General features: G+C 39.3%; 1 protein-coding gene across 1 annotated transcript; it reads right to left on the reverse strand.

Annotated features, from left to right (window-relative positions):
* Positions 1-170: 170 nt before the first annotated feature.
* Positions 171-18391, reverse strand: jazf1b (JAZF zinc finger 1b). The gene is made up of 5 exons (XM_061775606.1): positions 18171-18391; positions 6768-6840; positions 5370-5539; positions 3779-3948; positions 171-2321 (listed from the first exon to the last, which is right to left on the reverse strand). Exons 1-5 carry the CDS (start codon positions 18283-18285, stop codon positions 2151-2153), a joined length of 699 nt encoding a protein of 232 aa, XP_061631590.1. The 5' UTR covers positions 18286-18391; the 3' UTR covers positions 171-2150.
* Positions 18392-21014: the final 2623 nt, after the last annotated feature.

Below are 21014 nucleotides of genomic sequence, written 5' to 3' on the forward strand. Positions count from 1 at the left end.
AATACATTCACTGTACACTATAGTAAAGATTTCTTGGCAGGACAATACTGTCACAACTTGCCACTGGACTGAACATCCATGCCATGCAGTAGAAAAATAATACATTTGTAATCACGATGGCAAGTCCGTGTTCATGTACACGCTGTAATAATGATGCTGCAGAACACTCGTAAAAAGACGAGCCAAGACCCTCTTTATTTTGTCGGGGTGGGAAACCCATGGTTTGTGGACCATATACAACCTATGTGGAACTTGGGGGGTGGTGGGGGACACTCCCACCCTAGACATTTAACACATAAATGCTCATATGTATATTTGAATTTCAAATTTAGTCTGGCCTTCCAAGGATTTTTTACAAATTTGTAGGAAAAAGGTTGCCCACCCCTGCTGTAAAACGGCTTCACAGGGCAGGGACGCTCATGTGTATGTCAGGAGAAAGACTTGTCTTACCAGTAACCGTTTTCCTCTACTAGTGGCACTACTAGTACCTACTAGTACCCAATTAACCCTTACTAGCAACACTACTAGCCCCAACCAATATCCTTGATATCTTGGTTAAGATCCATGTACTAGTGCATGCTTTTTCTTACGAGTTCGACAACCTTGGCATCCTAGTAAGACTACGTTACACTGGACTGTCTCACAAGTGAGGAAAGCGTGTACTAGTACAGTACATTGACATGAAGGACATCGAAGAAGGGCTCTAACAGCTTCTCACGGGGAGGCTCATGTGTGCCTCCACCATCATAATTTGGAATGGTTGACAATTCAAGACAAGGCCCGACGTCACAAGACGGGAAAACACTGGAATTTTGCTGCTCATTCTGCAAACGGCTGCCACTTACATATACAATATATATTTACAGAGACAAGGAACGTGAGGTTGGCACAAATGCTCGTTTGTTGGCAACTTGTTACTGACAAAATAAAAAGTGCTTCGAAAAACTGCATAGGGAAAATGAAGCTAAATGATAGCGAGGAGAGCTTAAACACTGATAGAAGATGTTGGGGAGGGTTGCTGAAATGTTTCAAACGTCACCTGAGTTTACCCTTGGGTGCTCGCACACTGGCAATGGCAATGGGAGAATTAAAAAAAAAACAAAACAAAAAAAAACACACAAACAGCTGATTCAAATGTGGAACTGAAACATCAGATAACATATAGACACTAGCCACAAAAAACAACAACAAAAACAATCAGTAACATCACCAGTTGTAAATAGGAAGCAGGGCCATGCTTGCAGGAATAAAGTCGACATTTTTCAACAAAAAAAAGTTAACGTTACAGAGAGTTAATGCGGAAATCCATATTGTAATATATAAAAAAAAACATGACAAGGCTGACAACCAGTCCAGGATGCACACCGTCTCGTGCTTAAAGTCAGCTGACATAGTCTCCATCTCGCTGGGACTTTTTTCTTTTGTTGCAAAATTCTATTCTTGTAAAAGTAGGAAAGCTACATCTTTATTTTTGTAATATTTTGACTTTATTCATGTAAAATTAGGACTTCCCTGTTTTTCTCACTGGCTACAAAATTAGGTATATCAATCCATTTATTTTCTATAGCTGGGGTGCACCCTAGACTGGTTGCCAGCCAATCGCAGGGCACATAGACACACAAGCATTTACACATAAGGACAATTTCGAATCTTCAATTAACCTAACACATGTTTTTGGAATGTGGGAGGAAACTGGAGTACCCAGAGAAAACCCACACAAGCACGGGAAAAAATATCCCTGGATTCGAAACCATGACTTGTTAACTGTGAGGCATGTGTGCTAACCACTCGGACGACATGCTGCCACGGCTTCCGTGTGGGTCCCGGTTTGGCACATCGTCGAATGACAAAGGCATTTTGCAAAGTAAACAAAAAATCTTTCTAATCTGAAACATCACCAATAAGAACCATATAAATCCACAAGTTAAAAAAAAAAAAAAAAAAAATTAATAAAAAAAAAATCGTAGCTTCAATGTGCAAATTACAAAACCAACTTTTACGATTGAACATTCAGAATAAAATCCAAAGTGAATAATATCCCACTTTAAAGCATGCAAAACAAATCTAGTGTCGTAGCGCACGGTGAGCAGAGGAGCAGAAGTAGAAGATGAAGATGATGATGATGAGGAGAAAACATGCCGGCGAGAGCGCTACTGGTGCATCTTGCAATGGATGATGTCGGGCGGGTGGAAGTTGATGGTGTGGTGCCGGAGACCCTGAGACGTCTTGTAGCTCTTCCCGCAGCGGCACTTGAAGGGTTTGCGCACTCGGATCTGCGTCCGGTGGCCGTTCTTGGCGTGATACTTGATCCCGTTGACGTTCTGGCACAAAACAAACAAAACAGCGATGAAAACGTTCTGGTGCAGTTTTTCATTCACCTCATCAAAAGGTTCATTTTTCACGGTGAAAGCAAGTTTACAGGTTCAGAACAACTGTGGGACAATATAGTCCAAATCTATGAGAATAAAGATATATGTTTCAGAGAAAAACGAACACGTTAATATAGCAATAATATTACAAGAAAATTTATTATTATCTGTGCTTGTAAACGAGATTTTTTTCCCCCCCATTAAATTTTCATTTAAAAAGTTAAGTTTTGTCGCTTTACCACTATATTTTTGTAATACGAGTTTACTCTTGTACAATTTCCCCCAATAGTACAATTTTTGTTCTCGTATTATGACAGTCTAGTAAAATTTGTTTGTAAAAAAAAAAAAAATAAATAAATAATTTTTTACATTATTTATAAAAACTACCATTTTGTTCTCCTAATATTATCGCTTTATTCTTGTAATATTAAAACGTAATTATGGTTTTTCACATAAAAAGTGATATTTCTCTCTCATAATAAGTCCTACATTTTAGTATTTTTTTTACCTTCAAATATGGATTTATTCTCATAAATGTAAAATTTATTTCTCATAATAATCCAAATGTTTTAAAAATCATGTTAAAATTAGGACTTTTCCTGTAATATTAAAACATGTCCTCATAATATTAAGACTTTTTATAAAAGTCCTTTTTTTCCCCTCATATTGGTACGATTATTAATTTTTTCTTTCGGAAATTAACGTTTTTCTTGAAATATTACCACCTTATTATGAATTTATTCTCAGATAATTTGTTCAGGGTCATTTTCATTAAATTCATACTTTTCTTCATAATAAGACCTATTCTCGCAAAAATGATTACTTTTTTCTTGTAATATTATAGTAATTCCTGTAGATTTAGGACTTTCTTCTTCATGATATTCAACAGTATTCTTTTGATATTACAAATGTATTCGGGTAAAAATCGGACTTCTTTCTCTGAACGGTTTATTTGTTTTTTTTTTTGGTAATATTAAGTGTGAAATCTCGTAACAAATGTGACTCTTGTAATGTTATCACTTTATTCTCAAAATAGTAACATTTTATTTATCTAATTTGAACCCTTCTGTTGTCATATTTTTTTATTCTCATGAAATTATCCCTTTTTTTCCTCTGAATGCTGAGACTTTTATTCATTTTTTCTACTCTCTTTTCTCTATATTATAACTTTATTCCTTTAAATGGAGGCCTTTTTCTTCTAATATTCAAACTGTATTCTCAACTGTTACAAATGTATACTCGTAATATGCCAACGACTTTATTCTTGTAAAATAAGGACTTGTTAAGTGACATATTTCAATTGTTTTGCTTATTTAAATGAGAACTTTTCTTCCAGAAAAACTAACTTTCTTCTCATATTTCCTCCTCTATCCAGACGTGATGATAATGAACCAAAGTGTAAAACCGACCTTGTATCTCTTTTTGCAGCCCGGGATGGGGCAAGCGAAGGGCTTCTCGTCGCCGCCGTTCATGCACATGGAGCTGAGGATGGACTGGGAGCTGATGGCGCTCTCTGTGGTCCACGACTCGTCGCTGTCGGACTCCTCGAAGTCCACCTCCTCTTCGTCGCACTCGCTGCCTGAGCGAGGCAATTGCAAGTCAGAAAAAGAAGAACGTGTTGCAGTACAGTAAATGATTCTAACATTAAACACGCCAAGAGGTTGTGCTCACTGGCGACTAATGGAGGCTGGCATAACATTACCTAGCATTGTTTGACATTTTGGGCTATCGTAATTTCCAATCCTAGTGAAAGTACAATCAAAGTACAAATACAAATTTGCCTGGTCACATCTTTTTCTGTGTAAGCTCGAACAACTCAACTTTCTGGAACATTCATCCGCAAGATGGCGCCAAAGCCCTTGCTAATAGGAAAGTCGTAATCGGTGTCAAGGAAGTATGTTGAAGTGATACATCAACGAAGAGACATCTTTGTATGTTGGGAGGAACTAAGTTTAGCAAGGGTTGTTAGCGTAGGTTACGGAGAGTCTTCGCTGCATTTCTATTTTTTTTTTCTTCACGCTAACAAACAATAACGGTCTCACTAGTGCTCAGCAATTACTATTTTCTTGGGTTGCCTAGGAGACAAACATGCGCACTTCTGGTACATTTTTTCAAAATCAAACTATCTGTAAAACATTTTCTCTTTAAGGGTCATGATGAAGTGTTTTGCGATCACAGTTTGTGGTACATTAACAGCTTATGCAATTAATACAGGCAATTTAAAACATTTTTAGGGTCGGCGTCAATTACTTTATTTCCCCATTGTTCGCCGCAGGGCTCTGTCCCCAACCGCTGAAAATATGTTTACAGTGTTCCCTTGTCTTATGAGTTCAATTCACTCCATGACCATATTCGTAACTCGAAACACTCTTATCTCAAACCACCTGTCCCTATCGAAAAGAACGGAAATGCCATTTGATTGTGCTCCTTGGCCACAAGGGGGCAGTATAAGACAGTCATACAGACACAAAAAAAGGAGAGTTTCACAACTAAGTGACTCAGTAAACTTCAGTAATATTAGCCATTTTCTGGGGGGGGGAGGGTAAACGGGTATTATAATATTGTCTGTCTACATGTGTTGCTGCACCATTTGGGTTAAAAATGCTTTGCTTGAAGGTTTATAACACTGCCACATAGATGCTATTTGTTTGCCCATCTATGGCATTTTGCATCATGTGTTAGCATTAATCTAGCAGACATTCAAAGTGACATGGCTGATTTAAATAAAGAACGTGTAATTCACTTATATGTTTACTTTGAAAGTAAACATCAAGTGGGAGTGACACTAAACGGCTTGAAGCCATTTTCTGGAAGGACTCCCAAAGGGCTGCTTGTTGTGACGTGACGTGACTTGACTTGAGTCCGGTCACTCCAAGTCAAGGTATCACTGTCCTATATTATAGGCTTGCTGTATATGAACAAAAATATTAGGACTTTTCAGGCTCGAAATCCAGAGTCCGTGTGTCATCGGGTGTGAGTGGCCGCGTGGCGGACGGTTACCCGTGGGCGTGCTGCTGCGAAAGGACGACGAGGGGGTGATGGGCGGCGTGACGGGAGGGGTGAGGTTTCCGCTGCTGCGACACAGGCTTCCCGTTAAAGACAGACACAACTTGGGCTGCATCTTCTTCTTCAGCGCCTCGTGCTCTCGCCTCGCAGCTTCCGTCATGAACCTGAAGGAAATGACAAACATCAATACACATTCTTAGTTCCGTCCTGAAGTCATTCTGACAGATATTTTTGATAATTCCGTGCTTCCATTGCTCCCCAGCGCACAAAGCAAGGGCCATAAAGGCACCCTTGAATGACTTTGGTGTGGACTGGCCCAGTTATGGCAAGTTGTCCTAATACTTTTTTGTCCATAAAGCACATTTATTTTAGGGCAGTGATTCTCAAAGTGCGGTATGAGTACCATAAATGGTACGCGGGCCCCTCTAGTGGTATGCAAAAGAATCACTGAATTAAGTGTTCAAACTGTGCATGAGCATTTTTTTTATTTTATTTTTTAAATCCAGTACACTACATTTGTTAAGTTTAGTTACATTATAGTTCGTTTTTAAGTACAGTACATTTAATCATTTAGATATGTTTGTTTTCAAACAAGTGATACTTTTCGGGTTGAAAATGTGCCTTTTAGTGAAGACTGAAATTCACAAAAGGCGTTTGATTCATAATTGGACCAATACATTTCCTAGGACGTTCACTTCTACGCCTTTCTGTGACTCTTCCAGTCTCCCTGTTGCAAACTGCTGATGACATTGTGTGACACTCTAAGATCAGTGGCCTGAGAATATTGTTTGAATACTCTTGAGCACTTGTTAAGTGTTGTCTTGGTCTAATGATGACAACATTTCAAATACAAATTCTAATTGAACCAGGAAATTCATTGGTCTATCCCTGGATCAAACTACGTGATGTAAATTTAGTTTTTCAGCTCCTTGTTCGAGAATAACAAGTTGTGCAAAAAGCGAGTATATAATATACAGCACTGTGCGATTTTAGTCAGCTGTTGGCAAGGTTTTTTTAAATATGGTAAAAAAAAAAAAAAAAAAAAAAAAAAAAAAAAAAGACACAGAAGCAGCTTTAGTCACATAAAAAGACGTTCATAAGGGATTTATGGACACTTGTTTTAAATACATGTCATAAAAATGAAAATGCTCAAGCAGTAAGTGGAATTAAGAAATGAAGTGACAACCACATAAACAAGCTTTTCCGCAAGCTGGGAGACATCGGCAGACTCAAAGCTGACTCGGTGTTGTAAAAATAAACCAGCTACCAAATCCTGATTCAACCCCTCTGAAACGATCCCCCAGATGACGTCTACAACGGCTGTTAGGTCTTCAAAGGAGCTTTCCACTCAGTGACGTACGTGCAGCATTTGTAGGGAACGCGCTTGCTTACCTGTTGATGTAGCTGAGGGCGACATAGGTGGGCTGCTGCTGCTCCTGCTTCTCCAGAAGGCGGGGGTCTGTGTCTGAGGGAGCAAAAGGAATGGCTGAGTAAGCCTTTTTCATCCGACGGTGCAATGTTGGAAGCACTTTCGAGCCGCGTTGTGTTGAGCAGAAGAATACGTGGTGGCGGATGTAGCTTCAATTCTCTTAGCTGACAATATTCATACTGTACTTCTTTAGATGGCAAACTTGTTGGCTAAATAACTTCAAGACGTAATTCAATCAATGATCACTTCCACACAAGAACTTAAAAAGGTCAGTCACTATGCCACCGAGTCGTTCCCAAAGAGCAGAGAGAATATTGTACACTGTATGCCTGTGAGTATTTTTGTACTGTATGTTCCGTTTGTATGCGTTGCTGCTCCGTTGTGCGTTCAAGTAGCAGTTTAAAGCTTTACAATTACTGTAATATTTGTTAATTTCCGTTAGACCGTTCATGGTGTTACACATACTGTATTTTAGCATTAAGGTAGCAGACGTTCTTAGATTAAATTAAATGGTCAGGTTGAATATTTTGGTGTTTAAGTATACAATGTTTAATTATTTAGTTTTATGAGTCACTTTTACAGGAAACGTCATCTGAGGGACAAATAAGCAGCTTGAAGCGAGCATTCTTTGCCTCTTATTTGGAAAACTGTGCGAGCGAGAGTGAGAACGGTCGCTAAGGAATACTTTAAAAGTATGTTTTAAACTAAACTTTTTTTTTTTTTTAAATATATATATCACATTTCTAACTACTTTCTAAGCACATCGCTCAATCATAACTACACTGGACACACACTGAGCTGGGAAGCCAGACATCCATCTTGTTTAGCGGTGCTTAAATGTACAACGATAGCCCATCTCCACACCCCGAGGTGAAGCAGGCCTGACTTCAAACGTTCCTCACAGCAGCAGCGCCCGAGTGGGAGCAGAGGGACGACCCCGTTAAAAAAAAAAATAAATAAGCGAGCTGCCTGTGGAGCTCCACCTCCCCGCCAGTCTGCCCGAGTCTGACTGAGCTGTGAAAAACTGCTCCCCCCATGTGGCTGCTCTCCACCCACCAGCTCGTTTACTCACGGCACCTTACACCGCAGGCCGTCTGCTCGGTTACTTTCTACATGATGCCAAACACAATGAGGCCTCAGGCATCTGTCAGCAAACAGTGTTGACACACACAAGTTGATTTGGGAGAATATCCTCCTTATTAGTTTACATAAAACGATGATCAGTACCAACAAAGAGCAACATTTATCTTCCTTAAACTCATGTTTTACATCTCAGAGCCATTGAGATGGTGTTATTTCTTCCCGGATGCTCTATAAATGTTTGATAATATTAGTTTTCTTCCAACAAATAATTCATGAATCAATCTCTTGTATCAAAACATGCAAAAGAGCCTGTTATTCACATACACACTGCTCGCTCTCACTCTCCTTCCATGCCCGCTTTTTATTGCTTTTATTCTATTCTAGTTGATTTCTTTTGGTGTCATGTTTGCCTCCGCGTCTGCTTTATCCACATATGTCTATTCAAAACTAGCTGTTTCAATTTTGAACGTGTGTGAAACACTTTGGTAACAAGTAGTGTGCTTTTTAAAAAGTGCTGCAGGAATAAAAGCTTACTTCCTTTCCCGTACCATGTTTGCATCACGTTTACGTACAAATAACGGTTTACGGCACTGCGAGGAGCATGGATGCAACACTATTGCGCATTACACTCCATTACGATGTACACAACAATGGTGTAAATTCCTTGTGAAATGTTTATACTAGCAGATATTTTGAAAGGTATTTTTCCATTGGATATTTGTGTTGTCTTTTTATTTATCTTTAATTATTTTATTGCATTTTCTATGTAAAATGTGTTCCATAATTAAATGGGGGAAAAGATGAAAGAAAATTGACATTAAATGTATGTAATTGTAAGGGAAAACACTATATTTCGTTAGTTATCGGGATATAAAATTACCTATTTTGAAATATAAAAATTCGCACAGCACTACCACTGAGTATTATTATTTTTGCAAATGCAGAATTTGTGATACAGCTTTTATAGTAGATCTCTTTATGTTCTGCAGGTGAATCTAATGAAGGCTCCAGTTGTTCTCTCTATAATTACGCTTTCCAAAGACACGGCGCATCATGCTGTAGCTAATTGCCCCAAAGCCTGGCTGACAACATACAACAGTTTTACGATACCGGCAGATAGGTTTCAGATCAAGAACACGCCATAACATAAGCATGTGTTTCTTTAGCGCTGGACGCGGTGAGAGGGACAGCACCATCACGCTCCGCCCTCCATTCAAAGTCATGGAAACTGTGTAGGAAAGATGTTGACAAGCGCCAAAGACCACAGGCGGCTCACATGGTCATGCTTTTGTGAGCCTTGTGTGTTGGTATGTGTGAGCCCACCAGAATATCACTAATGAGCCTCCGTGAGAGGAATGGAAGTCTTGCTCAAACAGCAGCGGATCAATCTGTTCCCACACGCTGTAAATCACACACACCTCACGCGGGGACTACGGAGATGGATGGTCTCCGGGGGGCCAAATCCCCGCGGCCTCTGCTATTCTTTTGGGGCCCGCCAGCAGTCAGGCCAGGACCGGGGGGACCAGGAGGAAGGCGCCTCAAGTGGAGATGTGAACCCCTTTAAACAAGCTACACAGGTGGTCCACCTTGGTGGGCAAAAATTAGCAGGCCAAGAATGGTCACCATATCTAGTTACAGAGTTCATTCTATAAAGTCAGGTGACTGCTAACATAGAAGGGTTAGGTTAACCAGAATCAATCACATTATGATTTTCACTCTTCCTAGTCTGACTTTGTTGTTGTTGTTTTTTTCTTAAAGTCAGGATATGTTTTATTCCAAAGTATATTGTAATTAGGGATGAAACAGTTTCCGGTTTACTGATAATCATTGCTATTTCAGAAGGTTAGTATAGCCCTTTTGGAATTTTAATGAACATTACTACCATATTTCTGGTGTATGACAGCGGTTTTGTTGTTCAGATTAGCCCATCCTTTCCCAGGACACAAACAGAGCGAAAAGAGGAAGTCAGACGCAAACATTACAGACCAAAGATCGCATGAAACATGGCGGAAGGCAGGCCACATGATTTCACCGACAAAAAGGGAGACTTGTAGGTGTAGAATATATATACATAAAATACTAAAGAGGGAAAATGTATTCATCATAATGAGCCTCTACATTCATGCTCGTGATTACCACCCAATATAGTAAACCAAGGCAAGTTTGCTGTTCGTTACATATAGAGTGATGCCTTAAGATCCAACTTTAATTTGCTCCGTGACCACGCTAAAATCGCTATCTTCTTTATGCATTTGAATTGAATGGAAATGACATTAACCTGTTCGAGCCTTCCTGAATACAAAAAACAGAAATGTTGTCATTTCCTTTTTTAAATGAGAAAAAGGCAGTATATAAAAACGTACTTTTATAAAGACATACAGCAATGACATAATTAAAAGGCATTTGAACAGAAACTGTTTTTGTCACACTTTGCATCAATTCAATGGCCATTGTGCTGCTCCATTTGATGTGCCTTGGGCATCTGGTAGGTAGTATAAGGCAAACAGATGGACATAAAGTACACAGAGATGGTCTCACCTCCTCAGTACGGCACCGATATTATTCATTCTTTGCAGAGAATAAAGAAAATATGACAAGAGTACTGCTATATTGTCTGTCTACACGTGCTGCTGCCCTGTTTATGTTCAAATATCAGTTGCTTTAAAGCCTATATGTCAAACTCAGGCCTGGGGGCCAAATTTGGCCCACGATGTAATTATATTTGGCCAGCAAGACCATATTATATGTGTAGTAGAGCTGTCCCGCCAGTATATAGCACTAAAATTACAAATCCCAGAATGCTTTGCGAGTGTGTTGGTCCATCAGTCTAGACCGGCGAGCGCCCTTTCCCTTGCAGTCGTTCGCAACTATGCTACCAGTCTCCTCGAGCAAATTTACACTTCCCCTTCCCAAAAATGGCCAAACGAAAGATGGAAAACGGTTAACTTCCAAGACAGGTGGGAGGCAGATTGTTTGTTGACTAAAGTAAAAGACAGACCTGTTTATTGTGTGGGGAGCAACGTGGCTGTAACAAAGAATATAACATAATTGAATTCATGTTTTTTTTAATGCCCTTTATCAATTCCTAGGCAGGGACTGTTAATAGTTTGAGGTTTGGATTTTTATTGTAGGACATTCTTATTTTTGGGGTTGTTTTGTTGTTGGGCTTTGAAAAAGATTTACATAAAAAAAGGTAGTTGGAGATAGATAAATAGAAGATTGTTAAATACAAAACAACAAACAAATACCACTGATGGTTAGGGTTAGTCAAAGTAACAAAATCGGCCAAAAGAAAGCTTGTGTCTTGAAAAAATTTAGTCTAGTCGCTCGTATCTCAAGAGCCCACCGTATCACTGTTTTTTTTTTTTTTTCCAAAGTTTTGCACCCATAAAAATGTCTTTTTGTAATCTGCAAAAAGCACAAAGGGTTGCTGATTTTGTATTTGTTTCATTCAGAATAAATCATGTTGCAATTCTGTCAACTGTGTGGAATAAACTGTAAATGAATCAAATCTTGAAGTAGTTCATGAATTTTATTTATATCAACTGAGACAAAATAGACTACGTACTTGGATGCAACCATCGGATTGCTCCTGTTGATTCAATCTCAACTAGTTTGTGTCACCGTTAAATTTGTACGAGAGTCGGCGTCGTCCTAACGCTGCAATATTTAGTCCCGGATCTGCCCCCACCCCACACACATACGCAAGTACGACATCTACACAGATAATCATGTTTCACCAGGAAATACGCAAATAAATACACCTGATTTAATAAAGCTGTTGTCAAGACAAAAAAAAAGATTTTGCTTTTCTAAGCCGTTAGTAGAAAACTCTCAAATGAAAAAGTACGGTGGTAACTGAGCGTGCCTTATTGCGCTGCCTGACAATGTGTGCACAAGTTTTTTCCATTGTACGTCGTTCATAACCTCGAAACGAATTATCGGTCCCGAGGACCCCTATACCCAAACCAAAAATCAACCAAAAATCTACCTGCCCACCCAAATTGCAAAGCAGGACACTCGTGTGCGGTCTAAAGAGGAATAACATAACATCATGGGAAGTTGAGAAATATCCACGCAGACCTCCACCATGACGCAACTCCTTCGGGTAGCATGAATCTACTCAAAAAGACACTGGGATCAAAACAGGAGGGGAACAAATGTTCAAAACAGAACATTCATACTGAGCAAGGAAATTGTGTCTGCCTTAGTTTGTATTGGTGAGTGCAGAAAAAACATGACGCAATAACAAGCTCTCATTAGGGCCCCGGTGACGCCGTGCAACAGGAAACCGAGCGGCGATCAACAAACCTTCCTAAAGCAACGGGGGGAAGTGACGCCTGCTGCCCGCTAACAACGCCCTCGACGACCCTTCACCCCCCCCCCTCCCCTCACCCTTTTCTGTCTCACACACACTCCTCTCATTTCCACTGTTGTCTGGCTCTCCACATCCACCCTCAAGGCCAGATGCGCCGTGGGGTAGGGCCGAGTGGCGAGCCTTACGGTGACACGTTTATGGCGGCTGTGAGCAGCGGGGGACACTAGCAGCAGTGGTGGCACAGGCGATTCATTATGATGTGGCCTCTCAGAAGGAAATGAAACAGAGTAGTTGAGCTCCATGTGTAAGCTGTCTCGCGGGTACTCAAAACACAGAAAAGGCTTCAAACGCTCTGTCCCAAAAAAAAAAAAAAAAAAAAAGTTTTTTTTTTTTTCAGTATGAGCATGTCTGAGTAAGGCATGCACACAGAGCTGTCTGTCATTTTCAGACAAATATTTTTTTTCCAGTTACTTTCAAGCCACTTGGTACCAAGGCACTGTGGGAACTATAATCTTTAAGACAAAGACATGGTCTGAATTTAAAGAAATCAAGCCAATTAAGGTACATGCTAAAACGTTTTTTTTTTATAAATAATGTGTGATTAAGTTTGTATGAGCATTGTAGTCATCGCCGAACAGTCACATTAGCACCTAAGCTAGTGCTAAAATAACAAGAATAACAAGACAGAAAAGTAGCATTGTCTCAATGTCACAGAGTGGTTTTGTTTCTAAAGACAATACTTTTAGATTTGTTTTAATTAAAAAGGTATTAGTGTTTTATATTCAATTTGATTTGCATTATTGTATGAAAAGCACTTTTTTCAGCTGCGTTTTTTTTTTTTTTTTTTTAAAGTGGTCTATAAAAGTTGACTAATTTATTAACTTAACTTCCATTTTTGTAGTTTATTTCCTCTACTGCAGATGGGGGTAGACTTATATTAGGTGGGAAGTGTCTCTCAGAAAACCCCCTTATTTGTGCAAACACATTTGTGGAATACTACTCAGCAATTTTGCCAATATGTTGTATTATGTCAAATAAAATGGCGTTTCAAACAACAACAGCTTAAAAACATGATGATGATGTGTGCATTGGAACACAACAATGTTCATGGTATTGTTTGTGTTGCTTTTGGGGTGGGTAGGTTCACGTTCCGCTGTCTACTCGAGCCTGTAACTACACGGTTGTCATGGTGGGCTAAAACCAGAAAAGAGTGAACCATATTACCCGCAACAGATAAAGTATGACATCCCGGCGTTATGTGCAAAGAGCCCATTGTCGTCCAAATAATGCAAGATCCACATTGATACCGTGTCGTGAGCATGTTTACAACATGCGGTAAGTCTGTACGCTTTAATTCACAGATCGTTTACGTGCTTCAATGCTGCTGTTTTGGTTCGCGACTGAGTTAGCAACAGAGTTTCAATGGGCTCAGCAGTCATCTACAGTATTTAATAGGAACTGAGATAATCTACTGTTGTTTTATTTAAACAAGGCATTTAAACTAGTAAACATAGTTTGTACTGCGGTGAGCTAGACACCACTGTGTGTCGGGGGATGGGGAAATCTAATTAGGCCAACCAGGTGCACAGATCAGGGAACTAGTTAGTGCTTTTCCAAATTTATTACTTCCGCACAGAGCAAAATCTTCTAAATGAGCCTCCAGTGAGGATTGGCAACAAGCAGACTGATTGTTAGCTAGCTTCGGACACTGCAGGCCATCATGACGCCAGGCCCCAGCAGCGAACGAACACGAACAGACACACACACACACACACACACACATACACATTCAGGTCTTAATAACACTCACTGTGTGCTTGGAGTCCACTTAGGCCTGGTTTCTTAGCAACAAAGCAAACATTTCACTGAGGTTTTTGCTGCCACACATGACCACCAAACCACTAAGGACATCTTTCAAGCTTAATAACTTGATTTAGGCTCCTTGTTGAATACTTTCCCTGCAAGCTGCTGCCCACCCCCCATACAGTGCTTGTTAGTATATACTCTTTCATTGTGGTTGAATATGTTCACAAAGTTGGAACCCATTAGTCCATTGTGATCTGCCCTTTTTGCAGATGTTACTGCTTCCACTCTCACCATATTGTTACTGTGGTAATAATTTAGTAATGTGGAGTACTGTGACAGAGGGAGTATAAGGGCTGCCATGAAAATATGTAGTTTTTAAATTACAAGGGGGAAAAAAAAAAAGTCAGTTGAAAGATATTATTGTGATATGACAAGAACAACACATTTTTCCCAATATAAATTTATCCTAAAAACGATCACTTTTTCCTCAGAAAATAGAAACTTTTCTTGTAATATTAAGACCCGATTCATGTAAAATGACAACTTGATTGCTAAACAAAAGTGTCATGTAATATTAAAATTTGAATCTTGTACAGTACGGAGTTTATCTTGTAAAATTGCAACATTTTTTGTTGTGTTAGAACTATTTTCCTTCAAATTTTATGACTATTCTTGTAGAACTTTATTTAAAAAATATATAATAACAGCATAAGAAGTACAACTATTCTTGGAAAAAATAGATTTCATCGTATTAGTTTCTTTCTTGTAATATTACACGTTATTATAAATGTGATTTTTAAAAATTATTATTTATCTATCGCAAAATTACAAGTTTATTCTTGAATTTTTTTTTTTCTGGTTTTACTTTTTTCTAGAATTGAATCCAAGTTTATGGTGGTAACACTGTTTTTATTTTCAGTGAGGCTATAATACCCATTTGTAGACTGACTGACTCACAGTACACTTTATGGACAAAAGTATTGGGACAGCTGAGCTTTGCACCCACGGGACTTGTACATGATCCGATACCTGTATTAATTTGGTCCGTTTTGCAGCAAGCACAGCTGGGTAGCGCCATCTATTGTCTGTCACCAGGTTCTGGAAGGAGAATGTTGTTGCTTGTTTTCCAGGCGCCTAATTATAAAGGAGAATGTGCTTCATGCAGCAGGCCACCAGATGAGGAGGAAGAGCAGCCAAATCAGGCATTCTGTCTGTAATTATGCTTCACAGGCACTTGGCACGGCGTGCAAGATTTCGCACTTCTTCGACTGGGCACCGGCCAGAACACAGGGGGGATGGGGTGAGGGAATAGGGGGGCACAAAGTTTTTCCACTCCGAACACACTAATTGCCTCATTATTCCCCAATAAGTCATTTTGGGGGATTTTTTTTTTCCCTCCCCCTGCGACTAACACTTTAGACACACGCACTGCACACAATGAGAGGGGAGAGGATATTAAAGCCATTCAAGCAACAAACAAGAACAACAGAGACAGCTGGGCCTTGTCAGCTTCAATAACAGGACTGAAGTATGAGATGGAGGGACCAGATGCAAGAACTAAACTAACCATGCTAAACTATGAGCAAGGAGAATTTATTCTTTGGATTATTTCAAGCTAAATGAGATTCGCTCTTGACTGGACATCCATGGAGAATGTTAAATAAGTATTCAAGGACATTTCTATGATGTAGCTAGTTTACATGTCAAATATGAAGGCCAGCCTGAATGAAACGCACTATTAACACAATTAAATTCAACAAGTACAAGAATGGGCTGTTGTTATTTTGTAATACATCAGTCCATAGGCCAATCATCCATTCATTTTTCTATAGCGCTTGTCCTCATTAAGCTCACGGGGGAGCTGGAGGCTACCTCAGCTGACTCGCATTCACACTTATGAACAATTTAGAGTCTTCAATTAACCTAGTATGCATGTTTTTGGCGTGTGGTTGGTAACTGGAGAAAACCCATGCAGGCAAGGGGAGAACATGAAAACTACACACAGGAGGTTCGAACCCCCAACCACAGAACTGTGAGGCAGACATGCTAACCACTATTTCACCACGCTTCAATTGGCCAATCAATCAATCAATCAATCAATCACAAATGACTAATCAATGCCAGTGTTTTATCAATCACAGCCTGAGTTCAACATAGCGTTGACATAGCAATGCAAATTGCAATAAAACCAACAAATCCCTGGACACAGAGGACCCCAATGTATCACAATGACTGAGCGTCTTCCGATTGTGTATGATACTGTACGATTGTACAGTATAAATTAATTGCATAAACAACAAAAACCAAGCCAAATGAAACCGTCTTCAAACTGTCTATTGAGTGACAATGTGTCTATGAAAACAAAATGTCATAAAACTCAATGTCGAGGTCCTAGTTCAGATATCAAGGACATTTTATTTGCCATTTCATTGTTGTAGATGCAGCAACAAGTTTGCCAGCTTGGATATTTGCATGATATTAATATTTTAAAAGTAGACAGTGTACAGTACACACTACATGCAGATGCCATTGTGTCGTAAATGAACAAACCTGAACAGTCACCCTTAAAAGGAAACTTATGTGTTTTCCCGCCCCACAATTTAAAGCAGTTCCAGGGTGACTTAATGAATGAATGTCTGAATGATTCCCAAGACTTTTGGGAGAATATTCTATGAACTGATGAGACGAAAGTTGAACTTTTTGGAAGGTGTGTGTCTCGTTACATCTGGCGTAAATGTAACACAGCATTTCAGAAAAAAAAAACCATACCAATAGTCAAACATGGTTGTGGTATGTGATGGTCTGGGGTCGCTTTTCTTCTTCAGGGACTGGACGACTTGCTGTGATTGATAGAACCATTAATTCTACTCTTTACCAGGAAATCCTGAATGAGAATGTTCAGCTTTCAGTTTGTGACTTCAAGCTGAAGCGCACTTGGGTTCTGCAACAGGACAACAATCCAAAACACACCAGCAAGTCAACTTCAGAATGGCTTAAAAACAAAAAAAAACAAAATGAAGGTTTGTCGTGGCCTAATCAAATTCCAGACTTGAATCTGATTGAAATGCTGTGGCATGACCTTAAGAAGGCTGTTTATGCTCAAAAAGCCACCAGTGTTGCTTAATTAAAAGAATTCTGCAAAGAACAGTAGGCCAAAACATTTCCACAGAGATGTAAAAGACTCACTGCCAATTATCGAAAACACTTGATTTCAGTTGTTGCTGTTGAGGGTGGCCCAACCAGCTATTAGGTTTAGGGGGCCATTACTTTTTCCACACAGGGCCAGGTAGCTTTGAATATTTGTTTCCTTTGAAAAATAAAATCACAATGTAAAAACTGCATTGTATGTTTTCACATGGGTTATCTTTGTTTGATATTTACATTTGTTTGATGATCTTAAATGTTAAAGTGGGGAAACTGGGGGGAAAAAAAGAATTTGTGAAGGGGGATAAATACTTTTCACAGCACTGTATCTAAAACTACGACGACTTTTATTTTTTATGTCGCAGATTTGTTACAACACCTAAATACAGTGAGAAATTAGAGGAGCTTATAGGCTTAATCAGCAATTGTGTACTCTCCTCTAGTAAAGGACTTTTTTGAACAAAAAAAAAAAGTTATGCACTGCAGTTTTTAAGATTTACTTAACTGACCCGAGTGAGGACATTAACATTACACTCCATGGATGGGCAGGCAGTGCAACTACTGTACAAACATTAAAAAGTTAACTTCTCATAATATGCCATCTTTAGAAAGACTGATAACGCTAACAATTGGACTCTATCTCTAAAAGTGTTTCTGTGAGTCATTAAAAAAAACAACAACTAAGGAATTCCAAAGTGTTCAAGTTGCTTGAGGTTAATGCAGACTGCAAGTCAACCGAGCTTCCGGGGCCTCGCGCCGCAATAAATGTCGCATGAGCGACAAGACCGAATGTCAACAACTCGTCTTCCTGTTGGACTTAAGAAGTCGTTGACATGTCGCGACATGTTCCCACGCGCACAAACACCCTGTTTACACCGCGTCGTGATGGACAGGAAGCCCAGGAACAGCACAACGAAGACCGACTGCCACCACACCTAGCAACAGTGTTGTCAAGGAGCAGGGAGCCACCGACTAGCTCGTTAGCCTAGCCGCTAATGCTAACCGCGTAGCTTACCGATGTGGTTATCCTCGATGTGCAAGATGAGCTCAGCCAGGGAGTCAAAGTGGAGTCCGCAGCTGCCGAACCTGCAAGCGTTGGAGAAGAAAGAAGCAGCGGCGATGCCTGTCATGGTCGCTGCTGCATTTGAAACGCGGGGGCAGCTCGGCGGCGGGCTGACGGCCGGAGGAGCACAGAGGTGGAAACAGCTGGTGGCGAAGGGGCGGTGAGCCTCGTGCCGCTTTGGACTTTTTTTTTTTAAAGCTGCGTCAAAGTGCACGCAGACAGGTAATAGTACCGGATGTAAGGAGACATTTTCTTCACAATAAAAGCGAATTGGTAAATACAATGTAATTGTCAGCAATAAGCATTACATTTTAAATAACAATGAACACATTTTTGAACCAATAGAAGAAATGTAATATGGGCTACTAGGGAACCAGGAATATATTGTTTTTTACTTCTTCCTACGACTTTTCAAATACTACAACTTATATATTTTTAAAAATATTTTTGTTTATCTAAATTTACATTTTGTCCTCGAAATAAACTATCGTACATCATTCAGTCATTGATTGATTGATTCATTCATTCATTTTGTAGAATAATTACACATTGGTGCTATACATGTCTTTTTTTGTGTGATTTGTTTGCGAAATAGTATACTAGAGGAAAGGTTATGTCAGGGGTGGACAAAATGCAGCTGCATAGCTGTTGTTTAATGTGGCCCACCGAGGATTTACATTATTAAGAGTCCTTTATTAATTGTTTTGTTTGTTAAGCATTAATTTATTTTTTACATAATTAGCATATTAATTTATGTATTATTCATGTGTCATTAAATATTGTATTTATTCTCAATATTAAAGAAATATTAATACATTTATTATAAACATACACATTGTAACTTAAAAAATAAGGGGAAAAAAAATATTTTCATTTAAAAAATGAAACGTAGTCCTCGAGCTATAAAGTTTGCCTACCCCTGGCTTGTGCGAAAAAACAGTGTAAAACAATGATGCTGCCACAGTGGGGCGGTGTTGATCAAGTCAAGACAACAAAGTCGCTTTTAATACCTGCTTGTGTGACCCTGATGATAAAATTTTGACAAGTTCACTTTAGGTGGGGTGTTTGGTCATTATTAGGGTGATAATAAAAGCCCTGTTTCCATTTATTTTTGAAGACACTGTGTACATAATGTGCAGCACTACTGGTTAACACATCTGTCTCACAGTTCTGCTGTTCTGGGTTTGTCCTTCCTGTGTGGTTTATGCATGTTCTTCCAGGGCTTGGGTGTTGTTTTTTTCTCTCTCCCACATTCCAAAAAACACCTGTGATCCAGCTCCTTTGCAAATCCTAATGTGGACAAGTGCAATAGAAAACGGATGGATGGATGGGTACGTGCACACAGCGATGGCTTTCTGTGATTTTGGCGTCATTTATGTATTGACGTTGCACATGAGAAGTGCTGCAGGCTGCAGCTAATGGTTGTTTTCCAATTTTGAAAATTAAATGTGGATGAGGTCATTGACTTATTTGTTAGCATTCAAAATGTACTTGTTATTTAATTGGGGGAAGCCACATTACATTTGAGAGTTGTTGGCATCAAGAAATGATTTGCTGTGTTATATATTGACATGTGCTTCAATTATTGGCGGTGATCAGGGAATAACTCAATGTTATATCTTATCATAAGACCGACGATAACAATAGCCTTCCAACCTGCCATTTCGTCACCATCAAAATATTGCAGCTATTCATAAATCAAATACAATAGATCACAATATTTGTTTGGACATGAAGAGAAACACTGCCTTATATAAATTTACTAAAATGTTTGTGAAGAGACTTTCTAATTCATCACTAAAACACATTCAAGATACTTAACTGTACAAATGTGTTAATCAGAAGAAGAAAAAAATCACGAAGAGGACCGTCGGGGAGATTGTAAATATACATTTCTCAAAAACGTTTCATATTCTTGTTCTATTATGACTTTTTCCTCATAAACTTGTAACTTTAGCCGAGTACATTACAGCTTTTGTTTTTGCCATAATGTTACAAATTTATTCTGCCAATCTCAGAACTTTATTCTTGCAATTTTTCATCCCCCACCATTTCAGTGTGGTCCTATACTCCTTGATAAGGCGGAACATAAACAGCAGCCCGATTCAGATGTCAACAGCGCTGCGGGTCCATGGTAAGTACAAAGAACATTGTCCTACACTCTAATAAATCCACAGAAGCACCAGACAGGCAGCACAGGCACATTCTCCAGCCACCTAATGTAAATGTTACAGGCTGGAGTGTTTGAGAGCTGGAATGTCACTCGGGTTATCTACTGGGAGCCTCCCAGCCCATACGTTTTGTTGAATTAGGCTCAGCAGTCATGCTTGTATAGGATTAACTGTTAATCTGCTTGTAGTTCTTTTACAAGCTTTTTTTTCTAGGGATGCAAAAAATGGCACCAGAAAAAAACCCTCTTTGTTAAAAGCAACTCTCGAGGCATACGTAGATGCAGATATCAATTCCTTTAGCTCATATGGTACTGTGTTTTACCAACGCACAGTATCTCATATTAGGCTCACTTTAGGGCAGCTGTGGTTACACAAGTAGCTAACCACCACCATGCTGTGACTGTGGAGCGAATGAATAACGTGCATGTTTGTGTATCATGAAAAAAACAATATAACAACGTGTGGCATTAGAGAGAAAAAGGCATTTGGGGTAGTGAAGCAAAAAATGATTTCTTGCAACAAAAAATAAAATAAAATGTGCTGATCACTATGCACGTGTTTTGTTGGTCAAACATGTCTGTAACAGTTTTGCGCCGACCAACCAATCAGAGGACAGAAAAATACT

Source organism: Phyllopteryx taeniolatus, chromosome 6 (genome assembly GCF_024500385.1).
Source record: "Phyllopteryx taeniolatus isolate TA_2022b chromosome 6, UOR_Ptae_1.2, whole genome shotgun sequence".
Classification (NCBI taxonomy): domain Eukaryota; kingdom Metazoa; phylum Chordata; class Actinopteri; order Syngnathiformes; family Syngnathidae; genus Phyllopteryx; species Phyllopteryx taeniolatus.

Bases quoted from the DNA above. Each gene is read 5' to 3' on its own strand.
- jazf1b (XM_061775606.1), bottom strand. From the start codon at position 18,285: ATGACAGGCATCGCCGCTGCTTCTTTCTTCTCCAACGCTTGCAGGTTC. The intron at 5,540-6,767 runs GTAAGCAAGCGC...CATTTCCTTCAG, and splicing joins GCCCTCAGCTACATCAACAG to GTTCATGACGGAAGCTGCGA. The intron at 3,949-5,369 runs GTAACCGTCCGC...TGCCTCGCTCAG, and splicing joins TCGCAGCAGCACGCCCACGG to GCAGCGAGTGCGACGAAGAG.